Raw genomic sequence first — 20,771 nt, 5'->3', positions numbered from 1 at the left:
TTTATTACAAGGTTTAAAATAAGACCAACACCAATAAAATTGTTACTTTAATAGTTTCCTAAGATAGAAAATAACAAAATATATGCCATCAACCAAAATATCACTTAAAATAAGTTCACTTAGTACATACATACATCCTGAAGTATCACATTTCATAAAGGAAAATTGACAATCATTTACTGCTTTTTGATGTCGTTAATTCGAGGTTAAATTGACTTTATCTTTTGAAACAAAACAAAATATTCAAATAGTTTAAAGGTGTTTGAACACTTACTCGATTCGTTTCTTATTTTATACTAACCAAGGGTGGAAATCAACCAAAAGGCAATTTTAAATAATATTTACGAAACCTTTAAAGCGTGCATATGAGTAAGTGCATAAAAACTATGTTAAACTTAAATAATTTTTAGAGCTTTGTTAGCCCTCAATTCAATTTAAGAGTTCAAGTTAAATTACTATAAGTTTTACTTAAACATTTTTATAAACTACACCCAAAAGTATTTCATTGCTATAAAAAACTAAGACTAGTAAGCAAGCCTGGCAGAGAACTATTCATTTTTTTTTTTAATTTTATTTCCGCCAACTTAATACCAAATTCATATTCTACTAGACTAAAATTCGATTGGATGTATAGGAATCAACAGATTTATTACTATAATTTATCTGCAAAAGAAATCTGTTTTTTTATTCACTGATCAGTTTTCTGACAGTTTTTCTTGTAGGTAGTATAAAAATCTTGTTTGGGTACCAACTTTCGATACCTATACATCACTACACTATAGAATATTATAGATTCAACAATTAATTCATTCGAATGTGTTTAAATAAATTAGCAGGTGCTATGGGGTGATTGAGGAAAATGGGGAAATTCAAAACTATTTTTGTAGAAGTCTACCAAAACTATTGAAGACCAAAATAATATAAAATAATATTGGCTGATTTAGTAGATTCTTAGTATTCAATACCAAGTAGCCCAGGACTGTGATCTCATCTAATGTTAAGTGACAATGCAGTCCAGAATTAAAACAGGCTAACTAGAAAAAGATATAATTCTATCGTATTCACATGTTTAATATTTTTTTACGTACATCATACTGATGTAAAATCGCTTGACAATACCTCTTTGCCGGTATTCTTAGTTTACTAATTCTAGTCAGTAAAATGACATTTCAGTGACAATTGCACTTGCCATTTTACTAGTGAAATGACATTTCAGTGACAGTTGCACTTGCCATTTTACTAGTGAAATGACATTTCAGTGACAATTGCACTTGCCATTTTACTAGTAAAATGACATTTCAGTGACAATTGCACTTGCCATTTTACTAGTGAAATGACATTTCAGTGACAGTTGCACTTGCCATTTTACTAGTGAAATGACATTTCAGTGACAATTGCACTTGCCATTTTACTAGTAAAATGACATTTCAGTGACAATTGCACTTGCCATTTTACTAGCGAAATGACATTTCAGTGACAGTTGCACTTGTCATTTTACTGACTGGAATTAATAATAATCGTACAATAGGTAGATAGGTCTAGCAATATCCAAGCCTACCACCAGACCTGAGAAAATATAATATTCTAAATTGACCTGAGCTAGGAATCGAATATAGGACCTCTATTAAAAGCCAGATATTCTAATTTCAGAATATCCCCATCTGTAATGACCCCAAAACACCTTATATTGATTTCCTCATGAAATTATGTCAATGTTCTCAGTGCAGGTAGTATAAACACTCGTAGCTTTGCTGCGTTATATTTCTACTGCACTGAACTCCGCTATCGCATCAATAAACAATACAAAATAAACAACAAAATTAAAATAAGTATGTAAGTAGTAAACCATCACAGTACAATAAAAAATAATATAAAAACCAATCGGTGTCAATTATATCTAAATATAAAATAACATTCGCAGCGTACATTATGGGTAAACATTCGATTTATAATAGCCGATTCAATCACAAGAATAGTAATATTATTCATATAATTAATACTAAACAAAAGGAAATACTGTTTCACTCACTGTTCACAACTAATTAAAATTATACAAAATGGAAATGTGGAAAATATATTGAGGGCAATGGTAAGATGAAACTACATTATAAATGAATCAATCACTCATATATCAAAAGGGTTTTCATGTAATTTGATGTACCATTCAAATATATAATCAATCACTACATCGTTTTTAATCGTATTTTCGTTATTGCAATCATCTAACATTGTGTTTTCAACGAAATGGCACAATTATCGTCGTTTTACGTAAAGTGACATTAGTATAGTAGTGATAGTAATAGTAATAGTAAGTTTATTTTAAAACTAAAAACTCGTATTTACGTAATTTCGTTGAAATAATCATGTTAGACGAACGTAAATAAAAACGAAAATCACTGCAACTTGATGTGAACCCACTTCAACGTTTCAGTTGTGTGCATTTTAAGAAATTAAATATAACGTGTCTCAAACGGTGAAGGAAAACATCGTAAGGAAACCAGAGAATTTTCTTAATTCTCTGCGTGTGTGAAGTCTGCCAATCCGCATTGGGCCAGCGTGGTGGACTATTGGCCTATCCCGTCTCATTCTGAGAGGAGACTCGAGCTCAGCAGTCAGACAAATATGGGTAACGAATGAACGATGTGAAATGGCGCAGTCAAGGTCATTTCGGTGAAATAACTAATTTAGATGATAACGAAATTGAAAACCCAAGATAAAAATATGATGTAGTGACTCATTGTTTGAATGGTACACCAAGACACATATTAGGTCCGCTGGTGTATTCGGTTTATATGTCAAATTTGACTGTTCTAAGATCATATTCTTTTTAAAGTGCACTTACTTATTTGTAAAAATTGCAACTTTTTGACAAATTCTGTATTCCAACAACCAAGACTCACAAAACTTCAAGTCATGTTAGCCAAATCCAAAGTTACACAAAATATAAAAATGTAGTTTCAACTTTCAATTAATACAATGCAAAAGTTGTAGAATAATACTAAATAACTAGAGACAAAACTTTAAATTATTTAAAAATAGTTGTCATGATTAAGAAAGTTCTTTATGGGTATTATTTTTGATAAATTTCACAAATTTCTGTAGGTTTAGCAGACAGCCAAATTCGAGGGTAAGATAAAATTGCAAAATTTCTGATGAATCCATTTTTACTAAAAATTTAGAATGCAAAGCACATGTTCTATTGCATTTAAAATCCTTGTAAATAGTCAATTCTTTTTACTTATTGAAGATTCTATGATAATTCTAAAAATAGATGTTGAATCAGTCACTCTAAAATGCTATTAACAACTCAAGCAAAGTATCGACAAACAGAAAGTATCGCCATTCAACTATGTAATAAAAAGATGACTTTAGCTGGAACGTTTTTTCTAAATTTTACAATAGTGATTGACTTAACGCACGAAAACTTATTGTAAGTTTTTAACTGATACAGTTGATTCTTATAGTACGAGATCCGGCATAAGAAATATTTAGCCTCATCTGTTATTTAATTGGGATACGAATTAATAATTGATAGATAACTTTCACATTGTAGTACTACCACCATAAATGATACGGGGCCCCTGTGTCCCGTATGTGTAAAAGCAATAATTAGTAAACATTCAATCCACAATCTCTCTTAATCTGGAGCTTCACGGAGAAAAAAACATAAAAAACTGCTAATTTTCGGATTTGCCGCACTTCTATTGGGCCCCCCCAAATAATTTTGATATAGAGCCCCTCCAAGGCAAGCTATGCCACTGCATTGTACATAGGTTGCCTAGCTAAATTGCGGCTGAACAGAATGAAATGTTTTTCTTTTATTGATTTAATCTCCTTCCCCATTGGTTAATTAAAAAAAATCGTACACTTATCTAATAGAATATACCCAAAATAATTGAAAAAGTAAAGGTTGCCTTCACACTGCAACTGTGGGTTGCCATTTATAAACAGTTAAGTAATATATAATGTTATTTATATACCCTCATCAAGAGTATTTAGTCGTCTTATATGTTAAATGAAAACTTATTTATGCTTAATTTAACTGTATTAGGTTGCCTTTGATCAAGTTCATGGTTTCCTAGATTTGGTATGCAAAATGTGTTTGAAAATTTAACTAGGCAACCTATTTTCACTGTGAACATTATCTGTCATTTATTTCATAACACTAATGAATAACAGATGAGGGTATATATTTTTAATGCCGGATCTTAGACAATTATATTAGTTTGCGATTAATTAGTTTTACTTAACAGATAGTTACTAATTATAAGTTTTGGTGTTAAATTACAAGATTAGTTTACTTCGGTGTCACATATATAAGATGCTGTATCAGCCTTAATCTACCATGAAAACGTGGATGGATCCATTACATAGACTCTAAGTTTTTTAAAAGCAGCAGAATTATGTATACCCATTACGAGATTCTCTTAAAGAAAAAGTACACACAACAAGTCTTTGAAAACTATAACTGTATACACCTAAACATCTTAAATTAGTAATTAGTATGTTTCTTTGGATGTGTGAAATCAATATAGTGGAATAAGAGCCTGCGGTTGCCAGACATACCTATTTTATGAAAACTGAATGTTTTTCAGCTTATGCTCCTATCATAGGTAAGTACTGTATTTGAATTTGGACTGTGGTGCCTTTGGAAGGTAGCAGGTTTCAAGTGTCCAGAACTCAACCATACAAAGTTTATACTCAGAGGCACAATTATCCGCCCACTTTAATATACGCGCGTCTTATAAAAAGGGCGGATAATTGTGCCTCTGACTATATTTATACTAGCGGACACTTCTTCGCTACCTCTACCCTATCCTGCCCTACTACTACCCTACCATAACTTCACTTTATTGTTTTGCCCTCTTGGAATCTCTTTACTAGCACCTGAACTTTATGGTATGGTGTTCAAATTGACTTTTAAGTATTATTACGAATCGTTGGTACGAGAGTATAGAAAAAAAATTTCAAGAATTATCAGGCAATTTTTAAAAAACTCTCTCAGTAAGAAACATCCCTTCACAGTTTAAGGTATATTCTAAAAATAATTCGCGAAATAGATTTAACCGTTCTCGAGATTTGCGCTAAGGAACAAATTCAAGATTCATCGAAAAACACTGTTAAAAATCAATCTAAGGGTTGCCATAAAACTAAAGGACTAGTGACGACATAATTTTTCATACAGTACCGTAAAAAAAATCGACATAAGTGATAATTCAAAACTGCTGCCGTATGCTTGAGAAAGGGAAGCCAGACAGAGTGGCGCCGTAACGCGTTACGTTACAAAGCGGTTTACCCTCCCATAAGAAGTTATCACATCGAAATATCATAATACCTTTTATATTTGGATAAATTTAGGATCAGGAACCTTGAAACCTGCTACCTACCAAAGTTGAGCCACCATGATTCAAACTCCATGATTGATTTACCCAGTGGAGGATTTACCAGTAGCCTGAAGTCTAGGGCGGCGGATTTTAGAGGGCGGCTTTGACCCAAAAAAACTCTCTTCTACAGAAATAAAGAAAATGTAACGATGATTTTAATATTTTAGTCCTACACACTCTGTACAGTCCTAATAAAATATTAAAATTTGCATTTTTATTGACACAATTTAAGGAAACTGTATTGATTCGAGTTTTAGAGTTTAGTAGGGGCTACAAAAATTCAATAGCCCACTGGCGCCAAATTTATTAATCCGCCACTGGTTAACAAACACAAACCGTTTACCATGCTTACCTATTCTAGAAGCAAAGTCTTGCAAACTTTCAGCCTTCGAAGAATGAGGTATATCTAGCTACCGTAGGCCCTCGTTCTATAGGGTATTTGTTTTATCTACATTTTGTTTGTTATGTTGAGAGCATGTTTTGGCTTTGGAACCCCGTGGGTACGCCGATGTCTATAGACTGTCCCGACGCTATGGAGTCGGGACTCTGCAGCGAGGCGCTGTACACTGCGTTCATGGGGGTCGTCCCGCCCGCTTCGAACAGCGTACTGTCGTATACGCTGTTGCTCTGCTGGAACAATAACTATGTAATATATCTAACATATCTGTACGAAACTATTAAAAGAAAGAACTATTCTCGTTACACTTCTACATTCAACAAAGAATTAAGTTTCGCCTTGTCCGTCCGTCCGCGGTTTATCTCAGAGACTATTATTACTAGAACATTACATCTCTAACGATAATGATAAATACCAAAGAAGCTTTCGCTTAACTGTTGGATCAAGAGTCGGATACAGAAGTCAGTGATTCTTGAGACAGTGCGTATTGTGAGGAGGTCCCTCACTCTGTAGCCCTGACCACCGCTTGCTTGGGCACTCAAATATCCCGCAGCGGGAGGGTTGATTTTTTTTATAAAATTTTAATAGTGTTTTGTATTTTATATTTATATTGATGATTTAGATTTTTAAAAATTAAAAAAAAAATGAAAAATAAATAAATGAGAGAGAAAATACGAAAGTCTAATGTTATATGGCAATATAACTAATTATTTTTAAAGTGAATGTTAGATTAAAAAAAGGACTAATTAATTATTATATCCTCAAAAATATCCCCTCTCCTGGAAGCCTGGCCCTTTAATGGGCTGTTAAAATAGGCTGAAAATCCAATTACGAAGACTGTGTTTTGCACCCTCTGCAAGACTAAACCAACAGATGGGGATCGAACCACAGATCTCTAGGTGTGAGTCCGGTCCATCGAGCTACTGAGGTGGAGAGTTACAGAATCTCTCCAATAAGTTTCTATTCCAACTTCGTCTTACGAGTATATGAGTAAAAACTAAAACTGATATTAAAACTGGAATACTTAAAAAGTATGTATAATAGGAATATGTATAGAGAGATGCTATGCACTTATAAAGTGTATATGTAGTGTGTAGTTATACATACCTGATAGATATAATCAGAGTCAGTTTTGAGCGAGCTAAAGCTCTGCTGGTGAGGCAGCGACACTTGGTCGTCGTCCATTGGCTCGTCCATCTGAGCCTTGTACGAGAACATGATACTGGGTTGTGATACACTGAAAAGAAAAACACAAGGAATAAGGAATCAACCTTTTCAACATCTCTCGGGCATCAATCTATTTCCACCCACACTGTTTGCATCTTTATCTCATAAAATATTTGTTTTCAATTTATCTGTATCAAAATTAATTTCCAACTCTAATGAAGAGTCTATAAAATATCTATAATGAATCACGGATGTTCACTTATTATGTGTTTCACAAGGTTTATAATTTATTGTGATAATCTCATGACCTATAAACTCACTCAGCTTATATTTATCAATAGTGTTTCTGTGTTTTGTGTTCATATTTTGATAATGCGGTAATTTTTATGCATGATTTAATTCGAACTTGTACAAAAAAATAAAAAACGAACCGAAAACCCATATTCTAACAAAACATCAACAACAATAGGCACTTATTAAGTCAACCTACCCTTCGAATGTCCACCTGGGGCAATAAATGTTGGACACCATATACCTACGCGTAAATTCACAATGTTCTTCAAACCGAAAAAAAAAGAAAGTCAAGTCGGCCAGTCAAGTCAGTCAGTCCAGTCAGTCATTCAAGTATGTCAGTCAATTCAGTCCGTCAGTCTGTCAGTCAAGTCACTCAGTCAGTAAAGTCAGTAAATTCTATTGTACCAACATCTCACCTGAAGAACTCGCTCAGGAACGTGTGGTAGACGAGCGGCGTGTAGAGCGAGAAGTAGAGCCACGTGGTGACGTCGACGACGCACAGGCCGGACGGCACCGAGCCCCACGTGAGCAGCGCCGCGCCCACTGCCTGCGTGCTGTCCAGCAGCGCGAGCAGCAGCACGTACAGGTAGAAGGAGAGCTTCGCTGTAATCACGTAATAATGATGACGCGATCTATCGTCGCGATATACCCCGTGTATATCGCGACGATAGACGTGTGAGATTTGGCTGAGCTTAAAATTATAATAGTTCATTTAAAAAACGAGTGTGTGAGTCTCAACACCCGTTCGCCTCACTCCATTACACGTTTCGTAACGCATTAACCAGTTTACACCTCAAATTAAGCGTACGTAAAGAACTTTAACTAAAAAAATACATTTTCTATCTAAAAAAGTCAACAATACCAAGACATGATATACATATCTAATCCTTCAATAACTTTAGCGTAAAATTGGAGACGGAGGGTGCGCTAATCCCCTGCTCACGAACCATCATAGGGCTTCTCAATACATTGAAATTATGCTACTAAGTAGTCACTAACAGGTATTAAAGCCTTTAGATACAAGAATTTTTATACTCATACCAATTCATCTTCAGAAAAAATCTGAATACCAGTTGGAACTTAGAGAGAGCCGTTAGTGATGTAACTCACCTCGAAGGGCATGTTATGCATGTTATACTATATACCTTTCCCGGTCTCAAACATTACCATCTGATAATAGTATTTACAGAGATTATTAGACTAAGCCACAAGCCAGTTTTAAAGTAGCGTTTTGAGTTCTGTCTTCGACTCGACGTAAACTTTCAACTACCCCTATTCTACCCTACCCCTACCCTACCCCTTTTCTAGTGTTTGGGACTAACAATACACTTAAGGCTAGAAAGGGATGTCTGTATTGTCAAAATATATTTAATACTAGTGGACCCTGTGAAGCTTCACTTTGACCCCTTCACCCTACCCTACCCTACTCCGACCCTACATCTACCTTGCACTACCCTAAAGAGTTCTATTCAGGAATATTCTATAAAATCGAGATTTGCGCTTAGCATATTTCATACATTATTTTTTATATTATAGATTTTAAACAAAACATACATGCTACAATGTGACGGCGGGTAAACATTTCCATTTCGACAGCGTTATCTATAAGTAATAATGATCGTTCTAGCGTGGCGACTGGCGATGGCGCGAACTAGTATTTAGCAGAACCATCCCAAAGATTAGTTAGTAGTTAGTTGTAATACACCGCCCAATACTAGCTATAATTAATTAAGAGGGTCCTAAACAGCATGATTCTCTTTAAAATGAATAGATAAGTAAATACGCAAAATGTTCTTACTGAGATGGCATCTTAAAAATGCACCGGACATAATAATAATCAGTGATTATTCGTGGAGAACTATTCAATGACCAACTGTTTCAAAACAAAGATGATGTTATCAAATTCCTACACAACTAAAATGCCTCTCAAGATTTATCTTGTGTCAAATAAGTATAGTGAAGTTATTATCTTCTCTATTGACTGACTTCGGTCACATTTTGTGAAATAAGGAAATAAATTTCTTTAAACATATATACACATACTAGCGGACGCCCGCGACTTCGTCCGCGTGAAACTCGATGTAAACTTTCAACTACCTCTACCCTACCCCTACCCTACCCTGCCCCTACCCTACCCTACCCTACCCTATCTATCCTATGTCCTTCTCCTGGCTCTAAACTACCTCCCTGCCAATTTTCAGCTAAATCGGTTCAGCCGTTCTTGAGTTATAAGTGGAGTAACTAACACAACTTTCTTTTATATATATAGATAATGTATTTAATACCACTGATTATGTAACCTTAATAAACAACATTTAGCATTATATGCTATGATTTATGATTTGAGCAACTAAGATGAAAAGTAAACCGTTTTTATCGCTATATATTAATAACATATTATAATTATCTATTAACCTTGTACACTGCAGTTCATTATAATACATAATTATTATTAATATGGTACATACTGTTAAGGGTACATACCTTTAATTATTTATTAATATTATTAAAAATATCAGCAAGTATTGAATAAAATTATTTATTTTGTACAGGTATTTGTATAGTACTGATTAACAATCACTGTATACCTAAATAAGATTCTTTCTTATTTCTAGAACTGAGAACTTTTTAGGTTGAGAATTAAAATATACTAACCGTTAAAATTAACATATAGTTGAAATCTATAGCTGATGGTTTTTAATTGTCTTTATAGATAGGTGGAACTAATTCAAGGAAAAATTGTATTACTATGCCTGTAAAAACAAATTTATGTTTGTACATAATTATAATAAACTAGCGGACACCCGCGACTTCGTTCGCTCATTAACCTCCTTAATCCGGCCGTATCGTGTGTATACATACTAGCTATAAACTACCTCCCTGCCAAATTTCATCTTTGTACATCAAGTGGTTTTCGAGATTTCGTGATGAATGTCCTTTCACATTTATATATTAAGATATAAATAAATAAATGTAGATAAATAACAGTATGCTCAAGTCAATAAATACTTATAGAGCTTACTGCCTTCCTTCCATTCCACGGAAAACGAACATTTTTTAAGACCACACAATAAGTGTCCATGAAATGATAGTTATCTATATTTTAGCCAAGTCTTTACAATATGGCTATTCACTCAAAATAAAAGTAAAGGCCTTGAATTAAACTTGGTCCCTTTAGCCTTGAGAGTGTCAAGACTTCCAATCACTCTATACATTTAAAAGTATCTTACTGAGTAATATAAAAGTACAAAAAGAAACTAGATTTTAGGTAAAAAATTAAATCATCACTATGAGTAATAGCTTACAATGTCAGACAGTTTATATTCACGGCCTTAACTTAGATAGTTTTTTGTCATTTCAGTTACACAATTATTGAAAGTTATAGGAGATTTATTCAATGATTTTTAACCAACTTCAAAAAATCGAGAGGAAGCAAATAAGGAAAGCTACAACTATAGAATAGGAACAAAAATAAATATATTTTTTAATTATTCAGTTCTATAATATGAAAATGTAAAAATTGCATGCACGATTATAACGCTTATGATTAAAGGCCCCACATGACAATACTCATGTGAGTTAGGTCATTTTTCCATTTCAATATTGTGAATGCGGTTTTTAACAAAAAATGTTTTTCAGGCAAGGTTTTAGTAAATTATTTATAAATTAAATCCTTCCTTAAAAACATTATTTACCAACAAATGTGCCCAATTGGCCTAGAAAGGGACAAATGACATATCTTATGAAGAGGAATAGTCAAACTGTCAACCAATAGCTGCAGTCCTAGTCCCATCTTTTTTACCTAAATGTAATGTAAGAGATAGCAGTTCACATTTGTCTATTTCTTTGATAAGATATTAAACTTTTTACAACCATTACGTTTTATTTTAATTTAAGTTCTTTTATAGAATATCTATTAGCACAGTGCTTAGGCCATCTCCAGCAACTTCCATTGCTCTCCGTCTTCTCCACTTTATTCCTGCTGTGAGCTTTTTGTCATCCTAGTCTAGTCTAGCCAGTCCTACTAGTGTCTACTTAAGCTACATTAATATAAAAATACAGCTAATTGATATAAAAATTAACTTACTTGGTAATGCCAAATATTCCCTTAGAGGTATCCATGGCAATAATAATATCACAAAATATATCACAGCAAACACCAATGACGAAGTGAACCAAAACAACATTCCTCCGTGTCCAAACAAGTCATACTCTCTGGTGTCGATATGGAACATATCGTTTGGCATTATAAACTCAAGCGTGCCTTGTGTGACTGTGAAGGCCAGAGATATGAAGGATGTTGCCAGCAACACGTATCTGATGCTACTGCGACTGTCCATATGACCTGAAAATAACAAATGTCGTAAAAAATTGTGTTGAATTTCATAGAAGTAGGCATTACTTTTTGTAATAGAACCGTGACTGTGAAAAGTGTCACTAACAGTTGTGCCAATACACACACAAACACACACAAGCTATTCATACATTCGGATGTTATGTTGGCTATGGAAGAGTGAGGCTTTCTCTCACAGGCCAAAACACCCAAAAGAAGGTCTCAACAATGATTTTTGTAAAACCTTGTATGTTTTAATCAATGAAGATTTGTATTTGTATTGCTTGGGGAAGTTAATTATGACCAGATAACAATTAATTTAGAGAGATGCATAAGAATATCTCAGCAGTCATAATTGCATACCCATGTTTATGTCAAAAAAATTGCAGGGCCCACATTCCATATATTATTATTATTTAAGTCCAAATGATGAGTAACTGTTAAAATTTGTGATCAACAAAACAACAAAATGCAACAGACCCTGATTTTCAATAATTTCTAAGATGTATATTAGATTCAATGGATAAAATTGTAACTCAAATTAAGAAAAACATAAATAGAGGAGACTGCAAATTTCCAGTCTGCCCTGAGTGGTAAATATACTTACTCAACCCCACCGAGTTAGACCGTCATCATAGTAACTATATTACAGCCCTGCTTGATTAAAAATGAAGGTAGAAAATGCATGTCATTTCATAACTTAGGTTGTTTATTCAAAACATATTCACTATAATCTGATTGTTCGAAGCTTATTATTAATCATATTTATTTTCATTAATTTATGAACATGTTAATATTAATGATTAGTAGGTGTGAAATGACTAGCAATTTATACCCCCATTTTTAATTTGTTTGTTAGTAAACAGTACACTTTGAGTAGAGCTGTAGCATAGAGAGCAATATTAGACCATTATTGTTACTAAAGTGTTTTTCAGATAGCATGGGTACACGCACGCACACACAACGGTCAATCAAATGGCTAAGTGCGGAAACGGCCCAGAAGAAAGGAAGCATGGGTACAGTGACAGTTGGCTTATGACATTCATAATTTGTACTATTATTGTGAATTGCGGCAAACTTTCAAGAGTGAAACGAATTGTCACCGTACTCATGCTATCTAAAAAACACTTTACATAGTCATTGTGTTATTAAGACACTGATCATTATCATGCATTGCAACTATAATTATAAGTATTTATGTTATGAGTGTGCAGTTTTTTAAATTGAACTGCCTATTTTCCTTCCTTATTTAATAAAGCATGTACTTCGCTAGTTACTGATATTTCACATAAGGGCAGAATCTAATGAAAATTAACAATCAATATACAAGAAGTCAAGTTAATACTGCATGTGATGTTGTTGACAAATGGTTGAGAAACAGAATATGGCAATATCTTTTATTTCTTAGAATGTCTATGTAGAAACCATCCTTTAGTTATTGTTGCTGTAACTGATAATAGATAATTCATCTATACTTATTTAATATTATAAAGAGGTAAAGTTTGTGGTGTTGCAGGGAGTAATCTCTGAATCTACTGAACTGAGTTTTAAAATAGTAAAAATTCCTTTGCTACTAGAAAGCTGTGTTATTTGTATGTGTCATAGGTGAAACCGCCGGGCGTAGTGTAGAATAGCATAATTCTCAAGATCAATTTCAAGTTCATGAATTACCCCCTTTTGCTAAATCTTTTAAATATTCCTCTCTAATCAGTTGGAAGACTATGGTATAAGTGGTTATGATAATTATAATCTAGCGGACAGGGATTGAACCATGACCTCTTGCATAGAGTCCAACCCATTTACCATGCAGTTATTGAGGGTTTAAACTAGCTATTGGAATTTAATTACTAACTTACCAAAAGCCAATCCAAATATAACCACACTCATTTCGGTTGCCAGTAAAAAGAATCTCACTGTGACCCATAATATCTTGTCGATAGTGCCACCGACTGGCATTGCAGCATTCACAGTCATTGACACCACGCATCGTATGAGGCTGATGATCACGTTGCCCCACACCAAGGAGTAGAAGGTCAGGAATATGGGGCTGCTAGTAGCGCGTAACTTCAACTGGGCCTTATTAAACCTTACCACTAAGAAGAGCACGAATAAGGCGTTCGGTATCAATATTATCAAATCCCAAATGCGGACTCTGCGGAAAACAACGGTGTCAGAACAAAAACAACAGCGTTCGAAAAAAAACATCTCCACAAGGACACCAACTACAAAGGTAATAGATACCTTGAATTGTTCATCTCATAATATAAAACGTATTTACAAAACGTCTCCTCTTTAACGGGCGGTAAGTCTGTTGATGCATTGGTTCCATCCATGATTATATGTTTTCAATTCGCTGCCATTTATTGTTACGAAATTAGTTTCAATTCGTGAAAGGGAATCATAACTTGGCTATTATAATCCAATTAGTCGCTGCCACATAACGTCAGCTTTGGTGTCGCATTATAAAATCACAATAGTTCTTTAGTTCTTCAATCGGCCTCACTTTCTAATCCAATTGAATTTTTAAAATTACGACACCTTATATGAAGAAATAACAAACGCCTTGCGTGAAACTTCGATGATTTTTGCGATTTTTGTCATTTATTTTTTTCCATAGACAACAGAAACACTTTACTTTTTTACGTGAATGATTTGACTTGAGGTTATAGCCTTTTAAACTTCCGGAGACAAAACAAAGAGTTTAGGCAACACTAGACCAAGGAAGTAGTTTCTAATTTCTATTTCTTTAATCAAAGATGCCTTTAAAAAAATAAGAAAATATTAAAGTTATTTTTCCGGTTAATTTGGATTCCATATTGCTAGTGTGGTTAGTCCTATCGTTCGTTTTCATTCACCACTCTATGACATTACTTTGCTCTATTATTCATGGTAATTTTGCAACTGACGTGTACAATTTTCAATTTAATTTTTACTTCATCATTTTTCATTCAATTTTGTGATGTTTTTGCCGGTGCCGGTTGACGATTTTCTACTTCGTTAACTAATTTTTACAATTAGCTTAATTTTATTTCTAAAAAGCTTTAAAAATATTAAAGATTACTAGATTCAAAACCAAATTAATTATAATCATGGCTATACTTGCGACTACGCTCGGAATACTTCTAATTGCATCCACTGCCTGGTCTGCGGATGCACCCAAAGGTCCCAAAGTGACTCATAAGGTAAACTATACCAAACCTATCTACAACTAAATTGTAATTGTATTTCATAAATACATCCAATTCTTTTTTTTATGATCCTATTATTTATAAGGTCACTGACCTTGTGGCTGTGACGCCTCCCAACTTTTTGTCAAGATGCAAAGTTTTCTTTGTGTTGAAATTCCCGTTATAAACTCGCTCGCGGCACACGTAGCACACATACAACATTTTATGCAGTCATATAAATAAATATTTCACCTACCCTCCCAAAATTAAATCAAAGCTGCTATTTCAATTACCTGAACAATTAAGATGGATTCTGATCATGGTGTCTTAATTCACCAGCTAATTTTTGACACTTTGATTAAGGCCAAGAAATAAATTAATAATAATAGACAGGTATTATTTACTAAAATAAGATAAATTTTAGCCCATTTAGTAACAATTATAGTAAGTAAAAACTTTCTATAATGGTAGAACTTGATAGTAGTAGACCTTTTAATATCTTATCTAGAACAATTTAATTATCTCTATATATATAATAAACAATTAAAATGAATGTTTTGTTCTCTTCAAACAGGTCACTTTTGACATTAGCATCGGCGGAGATAACATTGGCCAAATTGAGATTGGTTTGTTTGGCAAGACTGTGCCAAAAACTGTCCAGAACTTCTTTGAGCTCTCACAAAAGCCTGAAGGCGAAGGCTACAAGGGCAGCAAGTTCCATAGAGTTATTTCAAATTTCATGATCCAGGGTGGCGACTTTACCAAGGGTGATGGTACTGGCGGTAAGCATATTTTCCTTACAATTTTTTGGCTAATGTAGTCTAATGCAAACTGTAATGTAGTCTGATGTAAATTAGCTGCGTGTATTGCTAAGCACAGGTCATACATAAAACACGCCGTCATGCCTTTACTTTACCGCTGATATCTAAAATTTTTGTGATACACAGAGTTTCTGAATGCAAAATTTCATGTTGATTAGTTGAGAAAAGAGTAAAGGGTAGTAAATAACAAACAAACTCACTTTTATGTTTGTAATGTTAGAAAAGGATTATTTTAGATGAATTGATTGTAGGTTTATGCACCTTACAGACTAAATAAAAATTGAGGTTGATTAATTTTTAAATTGTAAGTAAGTAAATATATATATATAATACCTATTTATATAGTTTTGTTTTATTATGATGAATCAAGTACAGTTTCTCAGATAATTGACGATACCCATATCATAGGTAGGATATTTATATGTGAATGTCATTTTGTGCATTGTAACTTTAATATACTCAAGAATATTTTGTAGATGAGCCAGATTTAAAGAAAAATCAGCTAAAATAAAGAACTTTTTAATCATAATATGATTCTGTTTTCAATATTTGGAGAGATTTTGTTTAAAATAATCTTATCTATCTCAAGATGCTTGAAAAAAAAATTTGAAGTGTTGAAGAGTATTTGACATTCTTTTGAACTTCAAGTATTTTATAGGCATTATATTCTATTGACATGCATACACTTCAATCGTTACATAACATGATAAGATACTCATATATGTTATTTATTGAAAGATTTCTACAAAAACAAAATTATTATTACCAATTAGTGGATTAATTTGGAATGTAATTAAAATCTATAATTGATCTGATAAAAATAATAGCCAATATAACAAACCTTTAAATTGGCATGTAGTAGAAACAATAAAAGGTTTTATTATGTTTACTAATAGATGCCCATTGACTTGCCATGACTACATGAACAAACACATCTTTTAGGTGTTAATTTATATAAGTAATCACACTATTATTATAAAGGCGGAAGTTTGTGTGTAAGTGTGTATGTTTGTTCCTCCTTGGTGTTGCGCCTACTGAAGCGATTTGGCTGAAATTTGGAATCTAAATAAATTTTACTTTGCATTAACACATAGGCTACTTTTCATTCCAGAAAAATCAATGGTTCCTGCTAGATTTGTGAAAAACTAAATTCCACGTGGACGAAGTCGTGGGCGTCCGCTAGTTGTGTTTAATTTTTAAATTTGTATTTGTAGGTCGCAGCATTTACGGTGACAGATTTGAAGATGAGAACTTCAAGCTGAGTCATTACGGAGCTGGTTGGTTGTCGATGGCTAATGCTGGAAAGGATACCAATGGGTCTCAGTTCTTTATTACAACAGTCAAGACTCCTTGGTTGGACAACAGACATGTTGTTTTTGGCAAAGTACTGAATGGAATGGTATGTATTTTTTGTACTACTTTATTTGTGTTGAAATTATAAGCTTATTTATCATAAATAAATATAAGCAAAACATATTGATATGTTCATCTCAAATGTTGTTGATAAATTATACGATTCACATAATTTAACGGCATCCGTGACACAGTGGTATAACATTGACCTGGTGGATTTAAAAGATGGAGAATGGGTTTGATCCCCTGCTGGGCCGATTGATTTTCTTAATTGGTCCAGGTATGGTTGGTGGGGAGGACCCTCAAAGATGCGCCGCTTAGTGATTTAGCATTCGGGTATGATGTCATGTAAAAACTGAAAGGGGTGCTGTGGAGTTGATCCTACTTCTTACAAGTTAGCTCGCTTCCATTCAAGATTGCACAGTCATTAATCATCAGGTGGGATTGTAGTCAAGGGAAACAAAAAAAACATTGTTACTGATTTAATTGTTTTTGCAAGACACATGACTCATGCTAGACAACTATTATTACAACTTACTAATATGTTATTAATTACTACACATGCTAAAATGTTCCATGAACTTAAAGATTGTGCTGTTGGACATTGTGTAAGTTTCATATCCCTGTGAATTCACCCATGTGGAACTTTTTATATAAAAGACACATTTATGTTAAGATAATAATAATTTATACCTAAATCTTTCTCATGGATGACTATATATTTGTTTAAACTAAAAATCTGTCCAGTAGTTTAGAAGAAATACTTTTATAAATACAATTATAAATAAAAAACATTATAAATGAAACCTAACATGCAAAGGCAGCCTTATTACGAGTTTATCATATCACATAGACGTATCTAGAGAAGCAAGATCCTTTAATAATATGTATAGATTTATCTAAACTAGAGAAATATCATAAAAAATCATATATATCACACTTGAATTACAATAATCTTATCTTCAACAGGATGTTGTCCGTAAAATTGAGCAGACTCCCACTTCAAATGACAAGCCAGTAAAGGATGTTGTCATTACTGATACTCATGTGGAAGAAGTTGCAGAACCATTCAGTGTCACAAAGGACAGTGCTCAATAACATTGCATAATTTTAAATCGTTAAGCAATATAAATAGTAAGACATAAATGTATATTTATCATATAATTCTGAAATGATTTGTTTTCAAATGCATTTAAATTTCAATGTATGATTGCATATATTTTTAATATAATGTTAATAGTAAAAAAATCTTTGTAAATGATCCTCTCAGTCCAGTGTGTGTAATAATTTTATAGAACTTGTCAATTTATTGTTGATAAACTATTAGAATTAAATAATATTATTGTAATTGCGTATCTTTCATTAAATTAAACAGTATGTAAAAGAAGATTAAAGATAAAGTAACATATGAGTCTTTAAGTCAGTTGTATAACTTTTTAATGTTTTATGAAAAACCAGTATTCTTTTATGGCATGACCTCATTAAAATCATTATAATTCACAGGGTACCACAAAGGTTTATTGTTATAGGAATTTTAATTTGGTTTCTCATATGTAAAACAATAATTTACATTGAAATAAAACAAGTATGTATTTAAGACATGCCTCTTATTTCTTGTATACAAAGTTCTGCTTCACGTTTTACATCATTATTTTTTGTAGTGACACCTAGCTTCCAAGCTTGTCCGCATGATTTTCGTGCTATATCCAACATGTTTTTCTTTATGTAAGCTCTTCCTAGGTTAACGTACATTGCACCCAAGTCATGCATATCAGGAAATTTTTTGCCAAGATCAATTGCATTTGAATAATATTCTATACTTTCGTCAGCTTTGCCCAATAGATCACAAACAGTACCCAGGTCATTTAATTGTATGATTAGATGCTCTTGATCAATATCAACTAAATCTTTCATTCTTTCGTAGGCTTTCTTCATATATTGATAAGCTATTTCAGTTTTGTTGTTATCTAAAAACAGCCGACCATACCAATCTTCTGCCATTGCAAGTAATTTTGTGTTGTCTTCTGAAGGATCTTTTTTGTAAGCATTATTTAGTTTGTCTATACACCATTCAAAGCCAAGTTGCGCTGTAGAATACTCTTTCATCATATGACTAATTCTTGCTAACTTAACACTAATATGTATAACACGAAGGTCATCCTCAGTGGCCCCGTCTGCCATAATTCTCTGTGTTACCGCAATAAATAGTCGTTTGGCCTTATCATACTGTTCCCTTTCGAGAGCTAAGTTCGCCATCACGTCGTAAATGTACGTTACACCCAGTTGGTGACTAATTTGTTGTGCTTGTTTTAGTGCAACATGTAGAAGTTGTTCTGCTTTGTCAAACTCACCTCTTTGGACAAAAAGTATGCAGTGCTTAATCGTTAAAATGAGCTCGTCTTCGGCGTTCATTTTTTTTTCAAATCCCAACAACGTTAGGACCGAGAAACCAACTGTGCATGGCAGAGTGCCATTCTGTTGTGTTTTATTTAACTTTATATGGGGAACTAGTTTGTAGTTAAAATTTATGTGCATAAATCTTCTCCAGAAATATCTGTACCTCGACGTCATTCTATAAAATTAAATATTATACCAATACGGCACGACGAACCGCAATAGTTACATAAGATTATAGGCTTGCATTACTGCTTAATTTTGCTTCTTCGATGTATTGCACTTTTATTTCTTAATAGGGCTTACTAACTTTACTGAACAGTAAACAGAAACATCTGATTTTGTTTATTTTTTATTTCTAAATTACAAAATAACAATACTATAATAAAGTAAAAAGTTTGAATTTTAGATTCTGCTGTCGCCTGTCACTTGTCACTCTTGTCAGTGTCAGTCACAAACGGCAAAGATAGTCATTTGATTTACGTATAGTCCACAACTTTAGGTTTTTTACACAACAATAATACTACTCAAAAAGGTTCTTTTAAGCGACACTTTTCGTTTCGATTTACATACATTTTATTTTTAATAATAAGCTTTACGGCTCTGGGTTCTAGCCCTTTTGAGCCCGGATTCACATACAATTAATTAATTATCTTGGACTAATTATAGAAGGACCTGCCTCGCAAGACGTTACCTCTCTGTCAATCAATCAACGATCTAACGCGTGTATACTTATATCGTATCGATGTTTCATTGTTGTAATCGTTTTCGTCGACTGAAAAAACTCCCTAATCATTCCGGTTTGTGTAGTAAGTAGTTCAATGGCATGAAAAATGGTCAACAACTTCTAATTCACTAAAAGATGACGTGACGTTCGATTTCAGTTTCACCTGATGGTAAGCGATGATGCAATCTAAGATTTTTTTTTTTATTGTTTACAAGTTAGCCCTTGACTACAATCTCACCTGATGGTAAGTGATGATGTAGTCTTAGATGGAAGCGGGCTAACTTGTAAGGAGGAGGATGAAAATCCACACCCCTTTCGGTTACGGCATCGTACCGGAACGCTAAATCGCTCGGTGGTACGTCTTTGCCGGTAGGGTGGTAACTAGCCACGGCCGAAGCCTTCCACCAGCCAGACCTGGTCCAATTAAGAAAACCTCCAATCCAACCCAGGACCTCCTTCTTGTAAATCCACCGCGCATACCACTGCGCCACGGAGGTCATCAAAAACATAATTATAATAAATAATAAATTTGTAATAAAAACAAGCATATCTAAAAGAAAAATAGATACTATTCTTCTAACGAACGAACAAACAGCAAAACATCGATCCATTAATTTAATATTCTGTGTACAGATTATATTATTCTTGTTAAATATTTTATTATTTATTTTTGTTAAATATTATCGATGACTGAGTTTACCTCGTACCCTTCAAAAACGACAGACAATTTTGTT

At 33.4% G+C, this 20,771-nt stretch overlaps 3 protein-coding genes across 5 annotated transcripts; 1 reads left to right on the top strand and 2 right to left on the bottom strand.

Moving 5' to 3' along the window:
- Nucleotides 1-34: 34 nt before the first annotated feature.
- Nucleotides 35-14,196, bottom strand: LOC112045184 (transmembrane protein adipocyte-associated 1 homolog). Of its 3 annotated transcripts, none has more exons than XM_024081274.2 (6): nucleotides 13,817-14,196; nucleotides 13,432-13,727; nucleotides 11,330-11,587; nucleotides 7,659-7,845; nucleotides 6,889-7,018; nucleotides 35-6,026 (listed from the first exon to the last, which is right to left on the bottom strand). In XM_024081274.2, the coding sequence occupies exons 1-6, from the start codon at nucleotides 13,906-13,908 to the stop codon at nucleotides 5,847-5,849; spliced, it is 1,143 nt and encodes a 380-aa protein (XP_023937042.1). In that variant the 5' UTR covers nucleotides 13,909-14,196; the 3' UTR covers nucleotides 35-5,846. The 3 variants fall into 3 exon arrangements, with proteins under 3 accessions (XP_023937042.1, XP_023937043.1, XP_023937044.1); XM_024081275.2 differs by having other exon boundaries at nucleotides 35-6,014; nucleotides 13,817-14,195; XM_024081276.2 differs by having other exon boundaries at nucleotides 35-6,011; nucleotides 13,817-14,193.
- Nucleotides 14,197-14,476: 280 nt separating this feature from the next.
- LOC112045186 (peptidyl-prolyl cis-trans isomerase 5) lies at nucleotides 14,477-18,513 on the top strand. The gene is made up of 4 exons (XM_024081278.2): nucleotides 14,477-14,757; nucleotides 15,317-15,524; nucleotides 16,778-16,962; nucleotides 17,886-18,513. The coding sequence occupies exons 1-4, from the start codon at nucleotides 14,665-14,667 to the stop codon at nucleotides 18,012-18,014; spliced, it is 615 nt and encodes a 204-aa protein (XP_023937046.1). The 5' UTR covers nucleotides 14,477-14,664; the 3' UTR covers nucleotides 18,015-18,513.
- LOC112045185 (tetratricopeptide repeat protein 19 homolog, mitochondrial) lies at nucleotides 18,507-19,760 on the bottom strand. Its single transcript, XM_024081277.2, has one exon. It carries the CDS (start codon nucleotides 19,485-19,487, stop codon nucleotides 18,510-18,512), a length of 978 nt encoding a protein of 325 aa, XP_023937045.1. The 5' UTR covers nucleotides 19,488-19,760; the 3' UTR covers nucleotides 18,507-18,509.
- Between the last annotated feature and the right edge of the window lie 1,011 nt (nucleotides 19,761-20,771).

This window comes from Bicyclus anynana, chromosome 20 (assembly GCF_947172395.1).
Source record: "Bicyclus anynana chromosome 20, ilBicAnyn1.1, whole genome shotgun sequence".
Classification (NCBI taxonomy): domain Eukaryota; kingdom Metazoa; phylum Arthropoda; class Insecta; order Lepidoptera; family Nymphalidae; genus Bicyclus; species Bicyclus anynana.
This window is presented reverse-complemented; position numbering and strand designations above follow the sequence as displayed.

Coding starts and splice junctions, on each gene's coding strand:
- LOC112045184 (XM_024081274.2), bottom strand. CDS start 13,908: ATGGATGGAACCAATGCATCAACAGACTTACCGCCCGTTAAAGAGGAG. Junction 13,728..13,816: donor TATGAGATGAACAATTCAAG/GTATCTATTACC, acceptor TGTTTTCCGCAG/AGTCCGCATTTGGGATTTGA. Junction 7,019..7,658: donor TTCCTGAGCGAGTTCTTCAG/GTGAGATGTTGG, acceptor TTTTCTTTTCAG/TGTATCACAACCCAGTATCA.
- LOC112045186 (XM_024081278.2), top strand. CDS start 14,665: ATGGCTATACTTGCGACTACGCTCGGAATACTTCTAATTGCATCCACT. Junction 14,758..15,316: donor GTCCCAAAGTGACTCATAAG/GTAAACTATACC, acceptor CTCTTCAAACAG/GTCACTTTTGACATTAGCAT. Junction 15,525..16,777: donor CAAGGGTGATGGTACTGGCG/GTAAGCATATTT, acceptor TTGTATTTGTAG/GTCGCAGCATTTACGGTGAC.
- LOC112045185 (XM_024081277.2), bottom strand. CDS start 19,487: ATGACGTCGAGGTACAGATATTTCTGGAGAAGATTTATGCACATAAAT.